This window comes from Sphaerodactylus townsendi, linkage group LG08, assembly GCF_021028975.2.
Source record: "Sphaerodactylus townsendi isolate TG3544 linkage group LG08, MPM_Stown_v2.3, whole genome shotgun sequence".
NCBI classification, from domain to species: Eukaryota; Metazoa; Chordata; class Lepidosauria; order Squamata; family Sphaerodactylidae; genus Sphaerodactylus; species Sphaerodactylus townsendi.
This window is the reverse complement of record NC_059432.1, coordinates 37,033,595-37,052,955: the sequence shown is the minus strand read 5'-3', so window position 1 is coordinate 37,052,955 and position 19,361 is coordinate 37,033,595. Positions and strand designations below refer to the sequence as shown.

The following is a 19,361-nucleotide window of genomic DNA, read 5'->3' as shown; positions in this document are numbered from 1 at the left end:
TGTGGGTCAGATATCCTGGCAGCTGGCTCATGGTCAACTCAGCCATCCATCCATTTCTTGGTCGGTAAATTAGTACCCAGCTCATCGCTAGGAGGTAAAGAATAGCCAGGGAAAGCAATGGAAAACTTCCCCACAAAAGAGGCTTGCCTATAAAATCACTGCTCGCAGTGGTATCCCAGGGTCGGACAAGACTGAAGGGGAAACTTTACCTTTTTTAATAGCATAAATAATCTCTACACAGACTTATTACAAAGAAACATAAACCAAATAGTCCCTTTGCAAAGGGCTCACAACAAAACTGACACTGAACAATATCCATGTGGGCTGTCATTCCCCAATTGTTGAATGACTTCATATACCTTCACGATGACCCATTAACTTGTAATTTTCCAAAGAAATACTTTTCCAAAAAGGCTACCAAAAATCCTTTTTTCCCCCTTAGTTTTGTAAGAATTGGCTCTTTAGGATAAAGACTCTGGCCTGTCACTCCGCTCTGGTCTCCATGCCTGGTTGTGAGCCCTTTGCAGAGGAACTATTTGGTTTATATTTGTATTGTCAAAGGCTTTCACGGTTGGAATCACTGGAGAGTTGTGTAGCTTCCGGGCCGTATGGCCATGTTCTAGTAGCATTTTCTCCTTCAGATCCTCTGAAGATGCCAACCACAGATGCAGGCGAAAACGTCAGGAAAAAATGCTGCTAGAACACGGCCTTTCAGCCCAGAAACCACATCCCACCCCACTGGTTTATCTTTCTTTGTAATAAGTCTGTGTAGAGATTGTTTATGTTATCAATCAATCACGCCTTTATTAGCATAAATCAAGATAACACAAGCTCATGTATATAAAAGTCATGTTAATTCGTGCAGAGAAACGTTTGTTATACATTGCAAAAGCTTATTTGTAATTGTTTAATTGTATGTATATTAAATATTAGAGACATTGGTACATTAATAAGTGTTTTTTGGATGGTTAACACCACCAACTCTGTCAATCTGTCAGAAGATTTAGAAAAATTCATGTTCTATCTACATAAACTAATTACTTTGTTTTTTCTTTGATTTAGGATGGATCTTTCCTAGTAAGAAAAAGTTCTGGACAAGACTCAAAGCAACCATATACACTAGTTGTATTCTACAACAAACGAGTATATAACATCCCTATTAGGTTTATTGAGTCAACCAGACAGTATGCCCTAGGCAGAGAAAAAAGTGGCGAGGAGGTAGGCAACTGCTACTTTGCTTTATACCTCAATACCTATTTTGGGATTTTAGTTACACTGCTTGTGAACATTACATGATCTCATAAAGTAACTCATATAACCATTACTTTTCTTACATGTGCATCTAAATAAAGATAAAACATTATCTTAATCCAAGTGAGCCATAATACTGGGAAATCTGAACTGTGACTAGAAAAGCAGAAAGGTCGCATTATCATTTATCCAAATTTTGTACAAATCAAAGGGGGAGGAAGTTAGGAGAAAAGTCCAATTCAGTTGAATAGGCTGCAGACAAAAGAGGAACATGCACTTTTAAAATCTTACCGAGTTGGATCTTCTAAAGTTATTCTTCCACATATGGAAAGTGTGATTGTTCTTGGGGGCTGTTTCACACCATATTATTTGAGGAACAGGCAGCCCCATCTAAAGCTCTCGAGAGCGGGATGTAGTACTGCTGTGGCGGCGCACTGCTGGCTCCAGGCTCTAACCCCTGGGTGGGAGTCAGCTAATGTCAGCTCCACCCCCACTCCACCCGATTACCCTGTCCTATCCCATGCCGCAACCCAGATCTCTGGGGTTTGTAGCAGCGGGGATGAGGGGCAAGTAGCCATCAGAGTGTCTGTTACCTCCCCCGGGGTTAAGTGCCCCAGGAGGGCAAATGGGCCAGTGCAAAGCCCTGCCAGACTCCCTCAAGCCCTTTTGGCCTGCGCCCTCTGGATGGGGCTGTAAATCTGAAGATATGTTTCTGCTTGTTCAAGTTATGAAATCTTCAAGTTATACAAGGACTTGCAGAACAGTGCAAGTGGCTATTTTCATTCTGTTTATGGTTCTTTGGATTTAACCTGTGAAATCAATTTATTAAAGTCAATGCATCATTTTAAACATACTTTAAAGAACTTGCATAACATATTGTTTGCATCCAATTATAATACACTGCTCTAATGTTAAAAGTTCTGACATGGCTGTCGGGAAATTAGTCTTCGTGAACAGATTTTTTTTGTGAAAACTTTTTTTGAATTTTCCTAAGAACACTTTGTGAGCAAACAAGTATGTGCATATCATAAAGCAACAATTTGTCTAAATTTCAGTGTTGAATCAAACACTCAGCCGTTTTACACTATGCTGTTGCTAATTAACCTCTTCTCTCTGACACACAATTTCTGGTTGAACAGGAACAGATTTCATATTTCTCTTATATTTTGAATATATCACTCTTATTTTTCAAGAATAACTCATTTTCTGATGCAAGTTTACTACTCACCTGCTAGAAAATCTTAGCATAAAATAGATGCAACATATTTAGCACTGAACAACTTTGCTTATATATTATTGCTCATGCAAACAATTTTGTTCATTTTTTTCAGCTGTGCAAAAATAGATAATTTTTTGGATTTTGTAATCCACTTCATCAATGATATGTTAAAATATTAGTTTACCTTGTAATCCAAAGGTTATATTTTAAAAATTATTAAAGATGGTTGTTTTGTCAGCTTGAAATCTGCCTTAACCTTTCTTGCCGTTTGCTAAAATAATCCTTGCTGCTAGATGGGGGGAAAACAGGTTCTGAGAGATTGGTTGTAATTTTGGAATGGGCAGAGGAATATATTATTAAATTAATTTATCACCAAAGGACATTAAAAAATTCTTCTAATGAAATGTTGGGCTATTTTCATAATGTTCCAGAATAAGACTACAGAGTATTTCCCTTTAAGTTTTCTATGAGCTACTTTGAGCAATCTCTCTGCGGAATTGGTATTTATATTTTCAAAAATTACAGAATCATTGTTATTATAACCATTGTTTACTTATTAAATATCAGGAATAGCAATGAAAAAAATTTCAGCTATAGTAACTGGCTGAATTAGAGGACTCATCTTTGAAACAATGCTAAGTAAATCATCTTATCTGTTTTCTCAATCCAGCGCTTCGACAGCGTGACAGAAATAATAGAAAATCACCAGCGAAATTCTCTCGTTCTCATTGACAGTCAAAACAACACCAAAGACTCTACCAAACTAAAATTTATTACTAGAGTTTAAAGGTTGCATTAAGAACTCAATATGGAAAATATTGTTGGCCTCTTTCTTCTTCTGACACAATTCAAGACCAAGCATTTGGACAAGAATCTAAACCTATGATTAGGAGACTTTCTCCAGAAGCTTTACCAGCAAGAGCCACTTTTTAAAATAAAACCACACAATTTTATAAGAGAACCAGGGTTAATTTGATGTTGTGACTTCAGTAACGATGTAGGTGTTCCAAATTCATACTTGAGCAGTTATATACTTGAAATTTATTTTTTCTCAAGACTTCAGAGAGAAACAGAATACTCCCTGTTCGAATGGAATTGTTTAATACGTTTGTAGGGATTGTACCTTCCATAACATTGTTGCTACTGTTCATGTGAAGTTTATAAATTGGTCACTTGAGAATATCTATGCCAAGATAAGCTGCTCCTTATAAGTTAAAGATAGGTTTGTCAGGACAGAAATCCAAAAGACAACTCAGAATTTCAGTATGATGTAATCAATTTCATAATAGTATCAGTTGTATTTGTTGGAACAATTGTTACATGGTTTGTTTTTATTAAAAGAACATGTAAATATATTAAAAGAACTAAATTTCTGTTACCGTGATTTGAGTGCATGTGTGGATGTATTGTCATCAAGCACTTTGTAGCTGTCACATTAAAAGCACATCATATCTACCACTCAAATTCTGCTTAGATTCAAACTTAGATCTGCATGCTATGGCTGTTCAAATATTCATATTCAACAGGCAATCTATTAGCTTAAAACTGATTGGATCTTAAGGAATGGGTTCTTGGAATCTTAAGACTTCATTATTTATACAAGATAGGTGCAGGTCTATTCTAACTTTCGTTCACTAGAACTAAGATATTATTTTCTTCTATCATGAAGAAAATTGAATTTTAAACGAGAAACACTACTCACTTTTCAGACTAAACTACTGTGTTCCGAGACAGGCTTTTAGAGGTTCAGCAGTGTGGCAGTAACCCAGCAAAGATCCAGCAACTGACTTTTCATCTTAATTAGCAATGGGAGATAGACACACTTTTAAGATGTGAATTTTTGTAAACTATAGCACTGAGACTAAAAAATACATAGTATACACTACTGCAAGATTCTACTTTCATTTTACAATAACCAACCTTTAACCCATGGACCTTTAACCCCATTTCTCTTTTCCATTCAAAATCCATATTCATAGCCATCGTTTCCTTCACTTCCATTTCATCAGGCCTGATTTTTTTACTATCAAATTCTGCAACTGTTATTCTACAGTTTCTTCAAACAAAAGAGTACAACATTTTGGAGAAACAGAATATACATTCCAAGACATATCAGATGTGATAAATTACTTAATTTTCTTTTACTTCTGAAAATATGTCTAATGTTTCAAAGATTTTCTATTAAAACAGTTTAAAGCAGACATCTAAAGTCACAAGGATGTTTTTGTCATGGCTCTGATGACAAACAGGATACAGGAGCAAATATATCTCTGCACAAGAAGCACATGGTTATTTTACTAGTCTGTATAGTTAAATAGGTAACTTTTTCTTATTGTACTAAATAATATAATTGGAAAAGCCAAACTGAATGTCTCAGGCAAATCATACTTTCTGTGTTGCTATGCAACTGGCATTTATTTTATATCAGGAATATTCTAGTATCAAAGTACAGTTATGTAGCTCAGAGACTAGGATGTTATAGCCAACTAAGCTATTTCTTCCCAAAACAGCCAGTCTATTTATATTTTCACAGCATAAAAACTTTTTGCACACATTTCTACATACATACATACTTAGTTGATGCCTCCAAATTCAGTCAATTCCAAATATTACTTGCAAAAATGAAACGTCTTAGTTCTACTTTCCACTCAGTAAAGCAATGTCAACCAGTGCTTTGTTTGGTTCATGTACAATTAAACACAGGTAAGGATGAAGGAGTCCAACAGTACAAACATGCACTTATTTTCAGTAGATATGCATAAAAACCTAGCATTTAATAATATTTTATTGATATTTGTAGAGGTCATTTTTATGTATCTATCATGAAAGCAAACCTGGGAGAGCCATGCTTGTTTCATTAAAACCTGGGTTCTTTTTTCCAATAACTCCAACCAGCTGAGGTCTCAACGATTTTTATTGAAGAACGGAATCAAAGAAATAAAACATGATTGCCGTTTTAAGGGATTGCTTAGGTGGTTATGTCCCTTTTGGTTCTTTGTCCCCGTTCCGGGAACCCATGGCCCAGAGATGCTTCTCTGACCACGTCTCAAGATGGAATTCCAAAACCTTTGTTTTCCCCTTCCCAGGAAAACTCTGTTCAGGCCACGAGGTAACTTAGGCCTTTGAAGTTTCAGCCTAGCACCTCCGCATAGTTTCCTGTCCTCCCTCCAGGAGATCAAAAGGCAAAGATGCTTTTCACAGTCATATGTGACTTTGCTAGTTTTACAGTACTATTCCATCACAGTATCTGATTAACAAGGTTGATTTATTGATTAGTAATTCCTATCAGTATGTTGAAAGGGATGGCAAACTATCTTCAGGTCTTGACTTACCCCAGCTAGAAAATATATTGGAATTTTTCCAACACTTAAAGTAGTATTCTTAGAATAGAATACCATTTAATTGCATCCAACTCTTCTGAATAGTAATGTTTACTCACAATCATTAGAACATATTTTTTAAAAGTATGAAATGGTACAATTTTGTTAGCTGTGACAATATTACAAAAATAATGGCAAAAATGTAGTCAGCTGGCATAAACTAATTTATGAAGCATGGAGAATAGCTCTGCAATAGCAGAGATAAGCCACGTTACAAACGCTCAGGCTAGATACTCTGCAGCTCAAGCTAATTGACGGAACTTTTGTGGAAGGCAAATTAATTTCAAAAATCCATGCAACAGCTTTACATTTCCTCTGTGAGTTGCATGTTACTTTGAACTCAGTCACATTCATTGTGTCTACTTGTGACTTTGAATACCAAAAAAAGTTTTATGTATACGTAAGTTGAAAAGTCTACACATGGAATGATTCATCATCCTAGCCCTCTTTTGGTAAACCTATAAAATCACCATATATAAATATATTTATTACATATCAAAAGTCTGTTCAAGTGATTTAAGACTCAAGACTGCTTTTAAAGTTAAACGTTAGCTACACATTTTTAACAGGAAACTCTTTAGTTTCATTTGCAATATAGACGAATGCTTTACTCATTATTTTAAACATCCCATACAAACACAGAGTATGCATCTATACAACATTTTTAACTTGAGGTAATTCTGAATTTCAATTTTTGTTGATCATTTTCCTGAGATAAACATTAAAACACTGAAAAAAATATTACAAATATGAGATCATATTACTGCTCAATATACTTTAAAAGTTCCCTGTTAATGTCATAGGATTAATTTTTCTACAACCAATGTGCAACAAGTACTAATTGCTCACTTCCAGTATAGAAATTAATTTTACTTGTGTATTATTTCTACCAATACATAGAGGACAAGCTTCAGGCCACACTGTTTTGGGAGGGGTCTCAATAAGTTAGACAACTTGGGAGATGTGTGGACACTTTTCCAACTTAGAGAGCAGAACAAGAGAAATGACTGTTTACAGATTGTACCACATTTACTGGAACACTATATATATCCTATGCCATGACAGAAAATCCTTTGTTTCCAGGCCAAGAATACACCATCATTAAACATATGCAATAAATCTCAGTTGCAATACTGCAATCCCAGTGTAATGGATGCAAGGGAGAGCTCATCAATGTTATTAAGGTTCAAATTTCTATTCAGTAAGTAGCATCCCAGCAGGTTAATACAGTTAAAGATGCCATCCCATCTTTCACGGGGAAAAATTTAAAATATTTTGACTTACTTGACACTTTAGGTTATGATCTTAAGAGATTTTGTAGAGTAGATGGTAAATCAACACAAATAAAAGCCTGAGGAACCTAGGCAAAAATCAAACACCATCCGTACAACCCAACCATCCAGTGCTGTATTGTCAATAATTTCCTAACTAGTCAATAATTGTCAAAATAAGTTCCATAATTCGGAGCAAGACATACAATGAAGATGGTAAAAACATGATTTTAGTCTGAATCAGAAAGATGCCCAAACACAGAAGAGTATTTTTCTATGGAGTACCAAATGATTCACTGGAACTATGTGAAGCATCAAATGTAAGAAAATCAAACTTGAAGCACTCCTAATAAAAAAGAAATATCAATTAGCACACACACACACCCATAGTGAACGTTAAAAGTCAACATCAGATTTCTAGAACAACAAAAAATCACTGAAACACCGTACACATTGCAAATACATTTCCAACCAATTTCATTCTTAGGCTTAAGCACAGTAACATGTTTATTGATTTATATGAAAAATACTCCACTAAGAAAGTAGACAAACTGCACAGAAATAGTACAAGTGTCATGTGCATAGCAATATAGCTTAAAGCATTCACATATGGCTTTGTTAAAAAGAAACTGTTAGGAACCCTGATCCTATGCGGACCAATGGGTATACAGTAAACTGCTTCACATCTTTTAGGCACTTGCTAACAACAATCCCTGGAAAAGAAAATGTTTTTGTTTTTAAGATCAAGGAAAAAATACGGCAATAGCTGTGTGTAGCTGAAAAAACTTTTTAGTAGTGCATGCACAGAGCTGGAAAAAATACAATTCCTGTGCAAGATTTATAGCAAATAACTAAAGTACAAAAATATGTACACAATTTGATTTTAAATATATACAGAACAAAAGCCCTGAAATTCATTTTCTAAATAAAAATATATGACATGATAGTAGTAACAAAATGCAATTTACACTGCAATTGCAACTATTTAATTTAAATTCATACACGTTCATTTCAGATGCTACCACAAAAACTTGCTCCTCCTTTTAAAAAACGCATCTAGCACACGGCTGCCATCCAAAATTTGTGATCAGATTGACTTTGTTTTGCCTGCTTCACTAACCATAATAAATTACCCTAATGAATTCCAGTCTCGAGTGGCTTCCATTAGATGACGCTGCCCGTGCCCCACCCATTTATCCTGATTGTCAAATATCCTCCCACAAAACCAGCAACTAAATTTAGTCTTCAGCGTATTATCAGAGGTAGTTTTAACAATCTGATAATTGTTTTTGCTAGTCTTCTTCAGTGTTAATTTTAACACGAACCGCTCTTTTACAGGGCTAACAGGTTTCAGCAATCTGCGCTTCCTTTGGGGGAGGTCATTGGCAATTATATACAAACTGTTACTACAATATGCTGGTTCCAAAAGAGCGTCGATAGTTCTCTTTGACAAAGAAACCTTTAGTACATGTCCTTTAAATTTAGCAATAGTCTTCATAACATTTTCAACTTCTGGAACATCTGCATCAGGATGATTTAGTACAACAACTGGCTGATTTCTTCGGGGGCATTTAATAAGTTGTTTAGAATTGAAAGGGAGTAATTTTAGAATCCTCACAGTGTCTTTTGACACTTTCTGTGTACAAGGAGCCTGAATCAAAGATTCCAATTCACTGATATCCATTTGATTTTTTTCTTTACACTTTCGATGCAACATTTTCTTTCTAGGGTATTGCTGAAGGTCATCCTTAGCTTTCCGCTTCAAATTCCTGTTCTTCTGTGAGGCTATATTCGAAACTTTAACATTAGTTTGCTTTGAATGCTGCTTGGGTTTTGAAATTTTATTTGTCATTGTTCCTGTTGACAGCTGGCTTCCAAAACTGCTCCCTTTGTTGGGTATTTTTTGTGCTGGGTTGGATGGACATTTTTGAGACCGTGTCTTCACAGGTTTGGAGGAATGTACAGATTCTACAGAAGTGAAAGGATCCTTGGATTTACAGCTTGACAAACAGGCATTTTCTGGCATCAATATACCTGGTAAGATTAAGGCATCACTAGAAGAAAAAGCTGTCCTTTTTTGCTCTAGTGCAGGGCTATTAAGGGAATGCATATTATTGAATTGTAAAGATGACACAGCATTGCTAACTGGTTGACAGTTCTCTGTAGCAGGAAAGGTCTTAATTTTCCAAAAAAGCTTTTGTTGCATTGCTCCAGATTTCTTTGGTTCAGTATTTTGAGTACAAGCAGTACCTTGAAAAACATTATGGTTCTGTACTAGAGACTTGTTTGGCGACATACATTTTAGAAAAACTGCCTGTCTGCCATTGGGCAAAAGTGCATAAACAGGTTGTTCTTGTCCAATCTCCTGTTGTTTTCTTGACTCCAAGGAGTCAGCTTTACTGCCCTGATAACCTGTTAATATTTTCACAGAGGAAATTCCACTGTCATGACAGACACCTGAATTAGTAATGTTAAGTGGCTCCTTATGTGGCAGATGAACCGATGAAGAACTTCCTGCTCCACTGCATGCACTAACACTAAAAGAATTTTGTACACTTCTGGAACTTCCTGTTTTCAACTCCAGCTGTGATGTAGATGCTTCTTTAGCACACTCTTTAGACAAAAACTTATCTAAAACCTGAGAATTATTTTCAGTGGCATTTGCAATTGCTCCAAGTGGCCCACTACCAAATGTCAAAATCATTCCGGGTCCTTTGTTTAAAAGTAACGATGTAGGTCTTGTTGCCTGAGTATCTGATGAACTTTTGCTTGGAGAAGGTTTTCCTGTAATAACCTGTAATCCTTGTTGGTGGGCAAGGCGCAAAGGGACAAAATACCTTGATGAAGATGACTGAAGTAGCACTGCTTTCTTCTGTTCTGAAAGGGATGGATAAGTAGCATTAGATCCATGGATGGTGTAGTGCAATTTATCTTTTGCCAGCTGTTGTGTTATGATTGCATCTGCCTGAGTTTTACGTAATGCCCCAATTCCTGCTGTCCTTGGAGTTGACTGTGTTTCTTGTGTTCGAAGAGATGTTATTGGAACCCGTCTTTCATTCCAGAAATTCACACTTTCTTTCGTTGCATTGAAGTTTACATTTAGGTCTCTTCTGAATGTATCAGGAGAATGGCCTAAGCTAGTCATAGCTGTTTGGTCTTTGAAGGGTAAAACTGTTTTGTAATCTGAGCTATTTGAAAATGATTGATCATAATCAGTTTTTATGTACTTTTGGGGTTGATTAGTTGGTTTTACTTTTAACACATCTTGTAATGACTGATTTACATCGCGTGACAAATAATTAAATGCCTGATTACTCTGGAGTGAAAAAACTGATGTTATTTTAGGCATACATGAATTAATACAATTAGAGGCATTGTCATGTTTCGAGTTTTCAGCTATATGTTCCAATACTTGATTTACCCTCGTATTCAAATATTGCTTGCTGTCATGATGATTTTCTGTACAACACTGTCCATCAATGGCATATTTTGACCGACTAGTTGAAAATACTGGAGCATTGTATGTATTTACATTGCCATAAACAGGTGGCACTGAGGATCTTTTTTCTACGTTTAATTCTGCTGCAGACTGTGGAAAACATGTTGTGGTTTCACCCAAAAGGCTGCTTTGCACAGGAAAGGTCTTGCTAGACAAAAGCTCCTTGGATGTATCCAGAATGCCTATTTTAGAGTAATTATGGAAAGGCAATGTTGTTTGATTAGAACCATCAGTTGGATAATAAACATTATCGTATTTATTATTCCTGTTTACTTCACTATTCAGTATTTTGAATTCTGAAGAAAATGTTTTCTTCATGGGGCATTGACGGAGCAGGTTTGTTCCAGCAGAAGGTAACACCTGAGGATGATCTTGAGGTATACTATTCCTCCAGGAAACATTATCTTTCATTCCAGTCTGTGACACTGAACCAGAATCAAGTATGGCAGTATCTGGCTTCAATGGAAAACGAGTAGCACATTTTCCTGTGAGCACAACAGGAGGTACAACAGAATGAGATGTATTCCAATTATAGCAACTGTTACTTTCCTGCTTTATTTTTCTTGAATATGGATTAGATAATGCAGACATTAATGAGGGAACAGAATTATTTGTAGACATCTGTTGATTACCTTCATGAGGTCCAGCACCTGAAAGTAAACTGTGGTTGTCACGCTGAAGACATTCTGCTGAAATATCTTTCACCCCATCAATTTTATCAACGGCAGGCAATTTTGGTTTGGGTAGAAGTTTTATTACTATATGCTGCTTTCCATCCACCATTTTGAATCCCATAAATTTAGCACTGTAGTTTGCTGGAACTGATATCTTATTATTTTTTACCATCATCACGGTAGGACCACGAACAGCTTTTTTCAACAATCCCCGTCCAGAACACAAACCATCTTCTGCTCTACTGTACTGCAGTGCTGTAGGGGATTTTGTGCCACTGTGAATATGCTTTTCACTAAGAAACATGTGGTCTTCATTTAACTGCATATCTTTTGCAGACGGGCTTATCTCTTCAGATTTAGAATCTACGTTATTTGCATCTCCAACAATTTGTGCATCTTCAATCCCACAGCTGCCACTGGAAATTCTTTTGCGTCTCCATAGTGCCTTTCTTGAAGCCCCTGTTCTGTACCTTTTCAAGATAAGTTTAAGTCCTGCTGAAGTCTCCATCTTCTTTTCACTGCTGCCTGTATCCATGTTATCTTTTGCATAGAGATGGTCTCTGTGCAAAGCAATAATATGTTTTAAAAGATAGGTTTTCCGCGATGCCATGTAACTGCAATACTGACAACTAAAGGGAAATGTGCCAGAGTGTGAAATAGCATGTTTTTGAAACTCTTCTTTCGAGAAACTTATATGTTGACATTTATCACACTTACACTTTATTTCATTGTGCTTATGAATATGCTGAACAAACGTGCCTACATCTAGGGTAGAAAAGCTGCATCTTGCACATTGAAAATGACCATTTACGCAATGCCTAGATGTGAAATGTTTTGTCAAATCCAACAACGTATATCTATGTTCATCATTACAGATTTCACATTTCACTAAAGTGCTACGATGTGTCCGACGGTGTTGGTTAAATGACTGAAAGTCATTAGCTGAAAAATCACACATTTCACAGGGGTAGGATGGCAACTCTCCATGATGCAGCAGCTGAAAGTGTTTCTGTAAATCATTTGGGCTGTACCGAATGTTGCTTCTGCATTTTGTACAGCTAAAATTCAGTATTTTTGCAGACGTTTTCAATTCCTCTTCGTGGTGTTGTTCCGCTTTATTTTGTGGAGCAAAAACCTCAGAACAATTTGGATAGCTATCATTTGTATCCTCTTTCTTGAAAAACACAGTTGCAGCTTTCTCTTTACATCGGAACAATTTTATGTATCTGTCAATTTCATGTTTACCTATCACTTCATTGGGGATATTCACCCTGGGCAATTCTATTTTCACATCTTTAAATCCATAGGAGAAAATGTCCGAAATCGCAAGCTGAGGTGTAGACTTTTGAACAACAATTTCTGATACTGAATCAGATGTGCTATCCAACACATTATCTTTTAATAAGCTTGCCTTTTCAATGTAAAAAGATTGTTCTTGTTCAAATGACATTTTTAAAAAATACTTTAGTATGCTGTGTTTTGTCTTTTAAGTATACTATGTTCGTCGTCCTTATGTTGAAATACTTCCAGAGCCCCAGTTTTTTCCAACTAGGTATACCTGAAATAAAAATTACAAAGTTAATTTTAAAAGACTGCACAAGCAAAAGATGCTCACACCAGGCTCAAGTCATAAAATCAAACAACTAGTGTGCTAACATGGCCATAAAAAATAAAGATGAGCCCAACCATTAAAGCTTTTAATCTAACTTTTCTCTCCCAGGCATAGATAGTCATGTGTGATTTAGCAGTTAGGACATTATAGCTGGAACCTCCATGTAAGGAATAAGCAAACGTTTTAGTGGTTGCCATTCCCTCCCAGATACCCCCATTACTATATTCCTCCTTCACTGCCTGCTTCTCATACATCAGCGCCTATCACTCGTGAAGCCATCAAATCATTGCCTGTTGTTAACCCCAAACCCTGCCACTCCCATAGCTCCTCCTCTCAGTTGATTTTCTGTGCTAAACATATAAAGCCACTTTACAGCCTTCCTCCTCCAAACTAATCAGCAAATACAGCACGAAGTAGCGTTCAATGACTATTATATTCATGCCACACTTGGACAGCACAGAATAGAACACAGAGACATTGCCACTACACTAAGATGCAATCCTAATCAGAGTTACACCAATCTAGACACACTGATTTCAGTTAACTTAGAAAAGCAATAGCAGCAAAGCCCACTGCAGGGGAGATGGAAGGGGCCCTAGTAAAGGGTGGAGGAGGAAGCATTTCCCCCTGCAATGGGTTTTACTGGGGCTGTAGTGCCCCCTCCCTCTGCCGCCGCTCCTGGGATGATAGTTCCCACCTAGCTGGCCGTGAATCTCTGGCCTGGGGATGGGGGAGGTTGGAAAGGTGTGGCTTGGGTAGGTGTGATGTTGAGAATTGGGGGTGGGTAGAAAGGAGTGGGGTTGGGGAGGGGAGAAAGGTGAGTATTGCGGTGGGGTGAGGGTTGGGATGGGGAAGGGTTGGAAGATGTGGCTTCGGGTGGGGGAGGTTGGAAGGTGTGGCTTGGGGTGGGGAAGAGTTGGAAGTTAAGTATTGGAATGGGGGAGGGTGAGAAGGTGAGTGTTGGGGTAGGATGGAATATGGATGCTTGGGGTGGGGGGAGGCAGGAGGACTTTGCAGGGTTGGCAGAGCAGAATGCAGCCAGGTGCTGGTGCTCCACTGGCCGGGATAGGCACTTGGGGGTGCAGGGGAGGCAGGAGGGCTTTGCAGGGCTGGCAGAGCAGTGTGCACCCAGGCACCGCTGCTGTGCCGGGCAGGATGGGCTCTTTGGGGTGGGAGGCGGGAGGGTTTTGTCGATCCAGCAGAGCAGCATGTGGCCAGGTGCCGTTGCTCCACCAGCCGGGTTGGGGAACGGTGGGCAGGTGAGGCGATAGAATGTCGCCCATCGATGGGTGAGCATCATAAGTTCTGCTTGCCAATTGGTGAAGGGTTTGTCATCAAGACATTCCACTGCTTAGCCATTTATTGGTTAGGATAACCCTGCTTAGGATTGCACTGTAAATTGAACAAGAATCCATGGAAAAACGTAATTGATAATTGATTTCTGCTGAAAGAACTTATTTGCTTTTACAGAAGTGAAGGTCCTAAGAAATGCATCAGTAGGTATAGAAATCCAAGTGCAGAGACAAAACCATTACAATATTGGTGGGAAAAGATTTATAGGTAACAGAAAATTATTGACCAAAATTAAGCATAGTTGAACGGTTGCATTATATCTACTATTACAAAATATTTTCAGATATCAAACTCTTACACAAATATATAATGCAGTTTGCAAATATGTGAGGGGAGTTAGGAATTTAACGTGATCTCAAAACTAAGAGTCTCCTTATGCAGAGAAGTCTTTCTTTAGGGTCAGTTATTGCACTGGGGAAAATCCTCTTTCATCAGAAAAGTAACTAACAAGGGAGCTGCCCTGTCAAAATTTATTCTTCTGAATTCCACTAAATAACATGAGAAGACATCACCTGCTACAAAAGCCATGATGACATAAGGGGCAGTGGCTCCAATGAGTGATAGTCGCCCTCAGATTAGCAGAAACACTCTGCTGCTCAAACCACATCGATTTAATTAATTTTTTATTTATTATCGACATTTTATTGACTAGCCACCAGGTTGGCTCCTCTCTCACACACAGGATTCCATCCATACCAACCTGCCCTTTTGCCAGAGTCAAACAAAATTGTGCAAGGTCTGCTGATCACCAGAGACAGGTCTGGACTGGCTAAAACTGAGACTGAAAAGAGAACTTGGGGCTATAGTGGAAAACTTTCTGATAACGTTGACTCAGCGTGAGGCAGTAGTGAAAATGGCACCACCATAATTTAATTTAATCTAATGTATAGTATTGATATGCTGTATAAGGCCCCTAAATAGTCAATATAGACAGCATACCTGAAATAACATGCATGCTTTTCCCCTACCTGGTCCAAATTATATAAATATACTGCTAAATAATGTGATGCAACACATTAATCTTGCTAATAAACCCCACAAATGATTAAACCCATAAAAAGTTTACCAGCCTACCTCCCTGCATATAGGACTAATTTATACCTACAAGTAGGGGAGGAGCCCAATCAGGTATTGTATAATTTTCTGGCATGGCTGCCTGGATTGAAATTTTATTCACCATTTAAAAATAGTGAAGTCATTCTTTCTAAACCCAATGTCACAAATGAAAATAACACCTTTTCTGTTCATGCAAGAATTTCTAAGCAAACCTCCCATATATCAACCATACATTTGTTTTTAATATACCAAATAATAAGTCATAGAACTTACGCTTCAAGGAAAGGCTAAAATTCCATTCTTCAGTAGCCTGTTTAATATTTTTCCTTCCCAACATATGAAAGGAATAAATGCAAGGCTCACGAGAAGGCAAATTCAACAGCAAGATGTACAAAGATAGCCTGGAAATACAGAAGAGATAAAAAAAACTCATCACAAGTATTTATCAGAAATATTTCATAACAGAGTTGCTACTATTTAGAGTTACTTCTAATTTTAAAGCAAATTCAACCAATTCTGATGTCATCTTACTGTAAAACTGATGAAACAGAGATTTTAAAAAATCCTAGCATCTTATTGCCAAGAGTTCTAAAAATGTACGCTGATACATAATTTTACAAAATTTTACTGCTTCTCCCAAAAAAATGCAGCTTTTTAAAATACAGCTAAATAAGAATATGAACTGTTTTCCCTGTTCCAATTCTAACAAATAGTACCCATCAAAATAACTGCAATGACTACAGCAGGAATTCCAAGTTACGGAAATAAACTGGATACAGCAGTTGCCAGGTTTAATTTTAAAGGACATGGTGTCCTAGTAGTGGTGGAAATTGCTGTTAAGTTACAGCTGATTTACGGCAATCCCATAGGGATTTCAGGGCAAGAGTCATTCAGTGAAGGTTTGATATTGCCTCCCCCTGCATGGGCTAAGACGGTTTTGAGAGAACCGTGATTGGCCCAAGGTCACCCAGCAGGCTTCATGTGGAGGAAAGGGGAAATGAACATGATTGTCCATATTAGAGTCTGCTGCTATATCATTATGGCTCTCTAAGTTATCCTAAATCTTGCTCATTTTTATGAGTCCCTTCCACTTTGGTATAGAAACCTGGTTTTGTTGACATACATAACGTGCTTCTTTCTGCATCGTATATCCATATTTGCACTTCCAGAAATACATTGATGAGTGGCTGGATCTCATCATATGACAGCTGGACCAAGTTTTACTTAATGCAGTTCTATTGCATAAGAGACCCTAGGAGCACTGATTTTTCATTTTCGCAAGTACACATCAAAAGGAAATCTGACATAGTCATTACAATCCAGTCTGGAAGAAAAAGTATTATTTCATTAAACAAGGTCAAGGGAGGAATGCTAAAATGTACTTTGCACTAAGTTTTGTGAAGACAGAAATAAGGCATACAATCATCGTGACTTAGTGCCAAAGCTACCTGTGATGACTTCCTTGTGTTTTCAGTTATGCAGGAGCTCTTACACAAGCAAAATCATTCTACTGGATCCAACCCATTAACTCTCAAGAAGCTGGTGTTTCCCCAAAACAGTATAAATTTGTCATAGGTTATAAAACCGCATTTGCAAAATTTAAAGCTATCTTGAATCTATTCAATCCACGTGACTACTGAATAAAGTTTTTTAGCTTAAGTGTTCAAGATAGCATCTTGTCATCAAACAACCAGAAGCATCATAGGAAAAGATCAACTGTGGAGTCAGGTAGAGATCAGTGGAAGATTTGCACAGAATGAACAGCCTGTGTATCTGAACTGCTAGGATTTTAAAAATGGTGCACCCACTCTTCAAAACTAAAACAATCTTCTGAGATGTAGAATCTAGTAATCAAAACATAGTTATTTTACATGTGAGAAACAAATCCATCCTATCAATCTTGCAAGTATCCATCCTCTTGATTTAACTGTATAGATTGCATATAGTCCCAGTACAGCTTTCGCTTCATTTTAAACAATGCAGGGATGATTTCTCAATAAAAGTGTCCTGTATTTTAAATGTATTCAAAAAATATCAGATGAAAACACTGTCTCAAATACAGCACAATTGTATAATTGTATCTTCACATATAAAATGTGTCCACTTCATACTACACACTGATATCTTTTACACTTTAATGCCACACCTGTCCACGTCTAACTCTCAATAATCATCACTAAGCATAAGTGAACCCAGAAAGCACCATTCCTTCAAACTGCATCTTTACACTGTTTACAAGGCTTGATTTACCTGAGTTATTCAGTGTTTTAGAAGTGTTATATATTCTACTTAATTTCAGTCCAATAATCAACAACTTAAATGTTAGCATCCAAACTGATGACACAACTCATTCTTTTTTGGGCATCAGATGATAACTATGATTAAAATTGTTGATGAAAAGCATATTCAAGAAGATCAAGATGGAGGTCTATTCAGAACAAAATGGAGGTCAAGACAGAACAAGATGGAGGTCAAGACAGAAAAAAATATAACTAAGCATAAGTGAGCATAGTTCCTGTAAACTGCATCCTGATACTGCTTATAATATATAAGGTTGCCTTAATTTACCTGAGCTATACATTGTTTTAGCAGTGTTATGTATTCTACTTAATTTCAGTCCAACAATAAACAACATAAATTTTACCATCCAAACTGATGACACAACTCATTATTCTGCTTTGGGCATCGGATGATAACCATGATTAACCTTGTTGATGAAAAGCTATTTCCAAGAAGAACAAGATGGATGTCAAGACAGAACATGCTTGTACACATACTGCCTATATGTTTCACAGCCCTTTCCATAGTAACTCCAGTATACCCTAAGCCCAGCAAAGAGAGTGGAGCTCAATCAAGGACGATTAGTTACTCAAGAATGAGTCCTTGCCCAAAGTCAAGCCATGTTGGGATCTGAAAACCAATAAACTGGTCTGCCTTATTGTCCCAAGATATTTAACACAGGAGAACCATCACTGAAGAAAATAAAATTCTGTTCACTGTGCCACACAGACCAAAACATCTCAAGTTGAGTTTCCTGGGTGACTCCACAATGTGGTTCCTCTAGTGAGGGGGGGAAAATACCTCTTATGATTGAAGTCAACTTGCTATCTTCATCCCCAATGAAATAGGAGGTCCAGATAGAGAGACTGGGTAACTCAGGTGAAGATCTTCCTTTCACACGTGCTTCCTACCCTCACCCTGCACGTAGTGGTGTTATTCGCACTCTGCCCAGGCCAGGACTGGGGGAAAGAGGGGAGCCCTTCCCCCCCCCCCCCCAATACACCCGGCGGAGTGATACACGGTCTACGTAAATCCGACCGGGGAAGTGTACGAGGAAAGGCGCGGAAATGAACTAATTTTAGCTCTTCTCACTCTTCCTTCCTCCTTTCGGCCTTACAAACTGAAGAAGCAAGAGCTCCCTATGGGCTTTGGAGAGGGGAGCGGACTATTTTAACGCCTACTCAACATTAAGAACCAGTGGCGGCCAGTAACTGTCAGGATTCCACCATTGACTCCGGTTTGGAGTGTTCTTCCTCTCCAGCTCGTACCTAACCCGTTGACCCGACAGGGTGACCCACCTGCGTCCCTTCCTTTCCATGGTCGCGCGGGGGTTCCATCCTGTCACCCCCCTATCCTTTCAGACACAGCGCTATGCGTATCTAGGGTTAACCGTGCATACCGTCCTACATAGCCCGGCAAAGGTCACCTTATTGGCGGCTGGCCAGCGTTTCCATCCGGGGACTGCGGGGAATTGACGAGCTCAGCAATGGAAGGAGGGGTGGAGTGACTGGCGGAGGGATATGCGCTGCGTGTGAAGCGGAAGGACGGGGGCCCAGCGAAGTTTGTGGGTGCGATTTTTGGAACCCTGCGCCCCCGGTCTTTCTGCCAATCCCTGTTGTTCAGGCGTTGCGGGCTGCGCCCTTCCCTCGCTTTCCCGCACTGTTAAAACTGCGTTGGTAGCAGCTGTTGAGCAGGGAGCGTGTGCTAAACTAATGAACGCAGAAACTGTGGCTGCTTCGCCCAACACCGAACCCCTCCTCTTCCTC

The 19,361-nt window shown here is 38.2% G+C and overlaps 2 protein-coding genes across 7 annotated transcripts in view; one reads left to right on the top strand and one right to left on the bottom strand.

The window, feature by feature from the left end:
* The window catches only part of BLNK (B cell linker), a 124,030-nt gene extending 120,171 nt beyond the window's left edge, over positions 1–3,859 (top strand). For all 5 annotated transcript variants that reach the window (XM_048505425.1, XM_048505423.1, XM_048505422.1 and 2 more), the window contains 2 exons: positions 1,063–1,218; positions 3,141–3,859. In XM_048505425.1, the coding sequence (XP_048361382.1) occupies positions 1,063–1,218; positions 3,141–3,257 (273 nt within the window). In that variant the 3' untranslated portion in view covers positions 3,258–3,859. The remainder of the gene's footprint in view (positions 1–1,062; positions 1,219–3,140) is intronic.
* A 1,854-nt stretch (positions 3,860–5,713) lies between these two features.
* On the bottom strand, positions 5,714–19,125 carry ZNF518A (zinc finger protein 518A). Of its 2 annotated transcripts, none has more exons than XM_048505421.1 (3): positions 18,986–19,125; positions 15,589–15,716; positions 5,714–12,852 (listed from the first exon to the last, which is right to left on the bottom strand). In XM_048505421.1, exon 3 carries the CDS (start codon positions 12,742–12,744, stop codon positions 8,251–8,253), a length of 4,494 nt encoding a protein of 1,497 aa, XP_048361378.1. In that variant the 5' UTR covers positions 12,745–12,852; positions 15,589–15,716; positions 18,986–19,125; the 3' UTR covers positions 5,714–8,250. The 2 variants fall into 2 exon arrangements, with proteins under 2 accessions (XP_048361378.1, XP_048361377.1); XM_048505420.1 differs by lacking the exon at positions 18,986–19,125 and adding an exon at positions 18,397–18,417.
* Between the last annotated feature and the right edge of the window lie 236 nt (positions 19,126–19,361).

What these genes read in the sequence shown, in the direction of transcription:
- ZNF518A (XM_048505421.1), bottom strand. Translation starts at nt 12,744, where the DNA reads ATGTCATTTGAACAAGAACAATCTTTTTACATTGAAAAGGCAAGCTTA.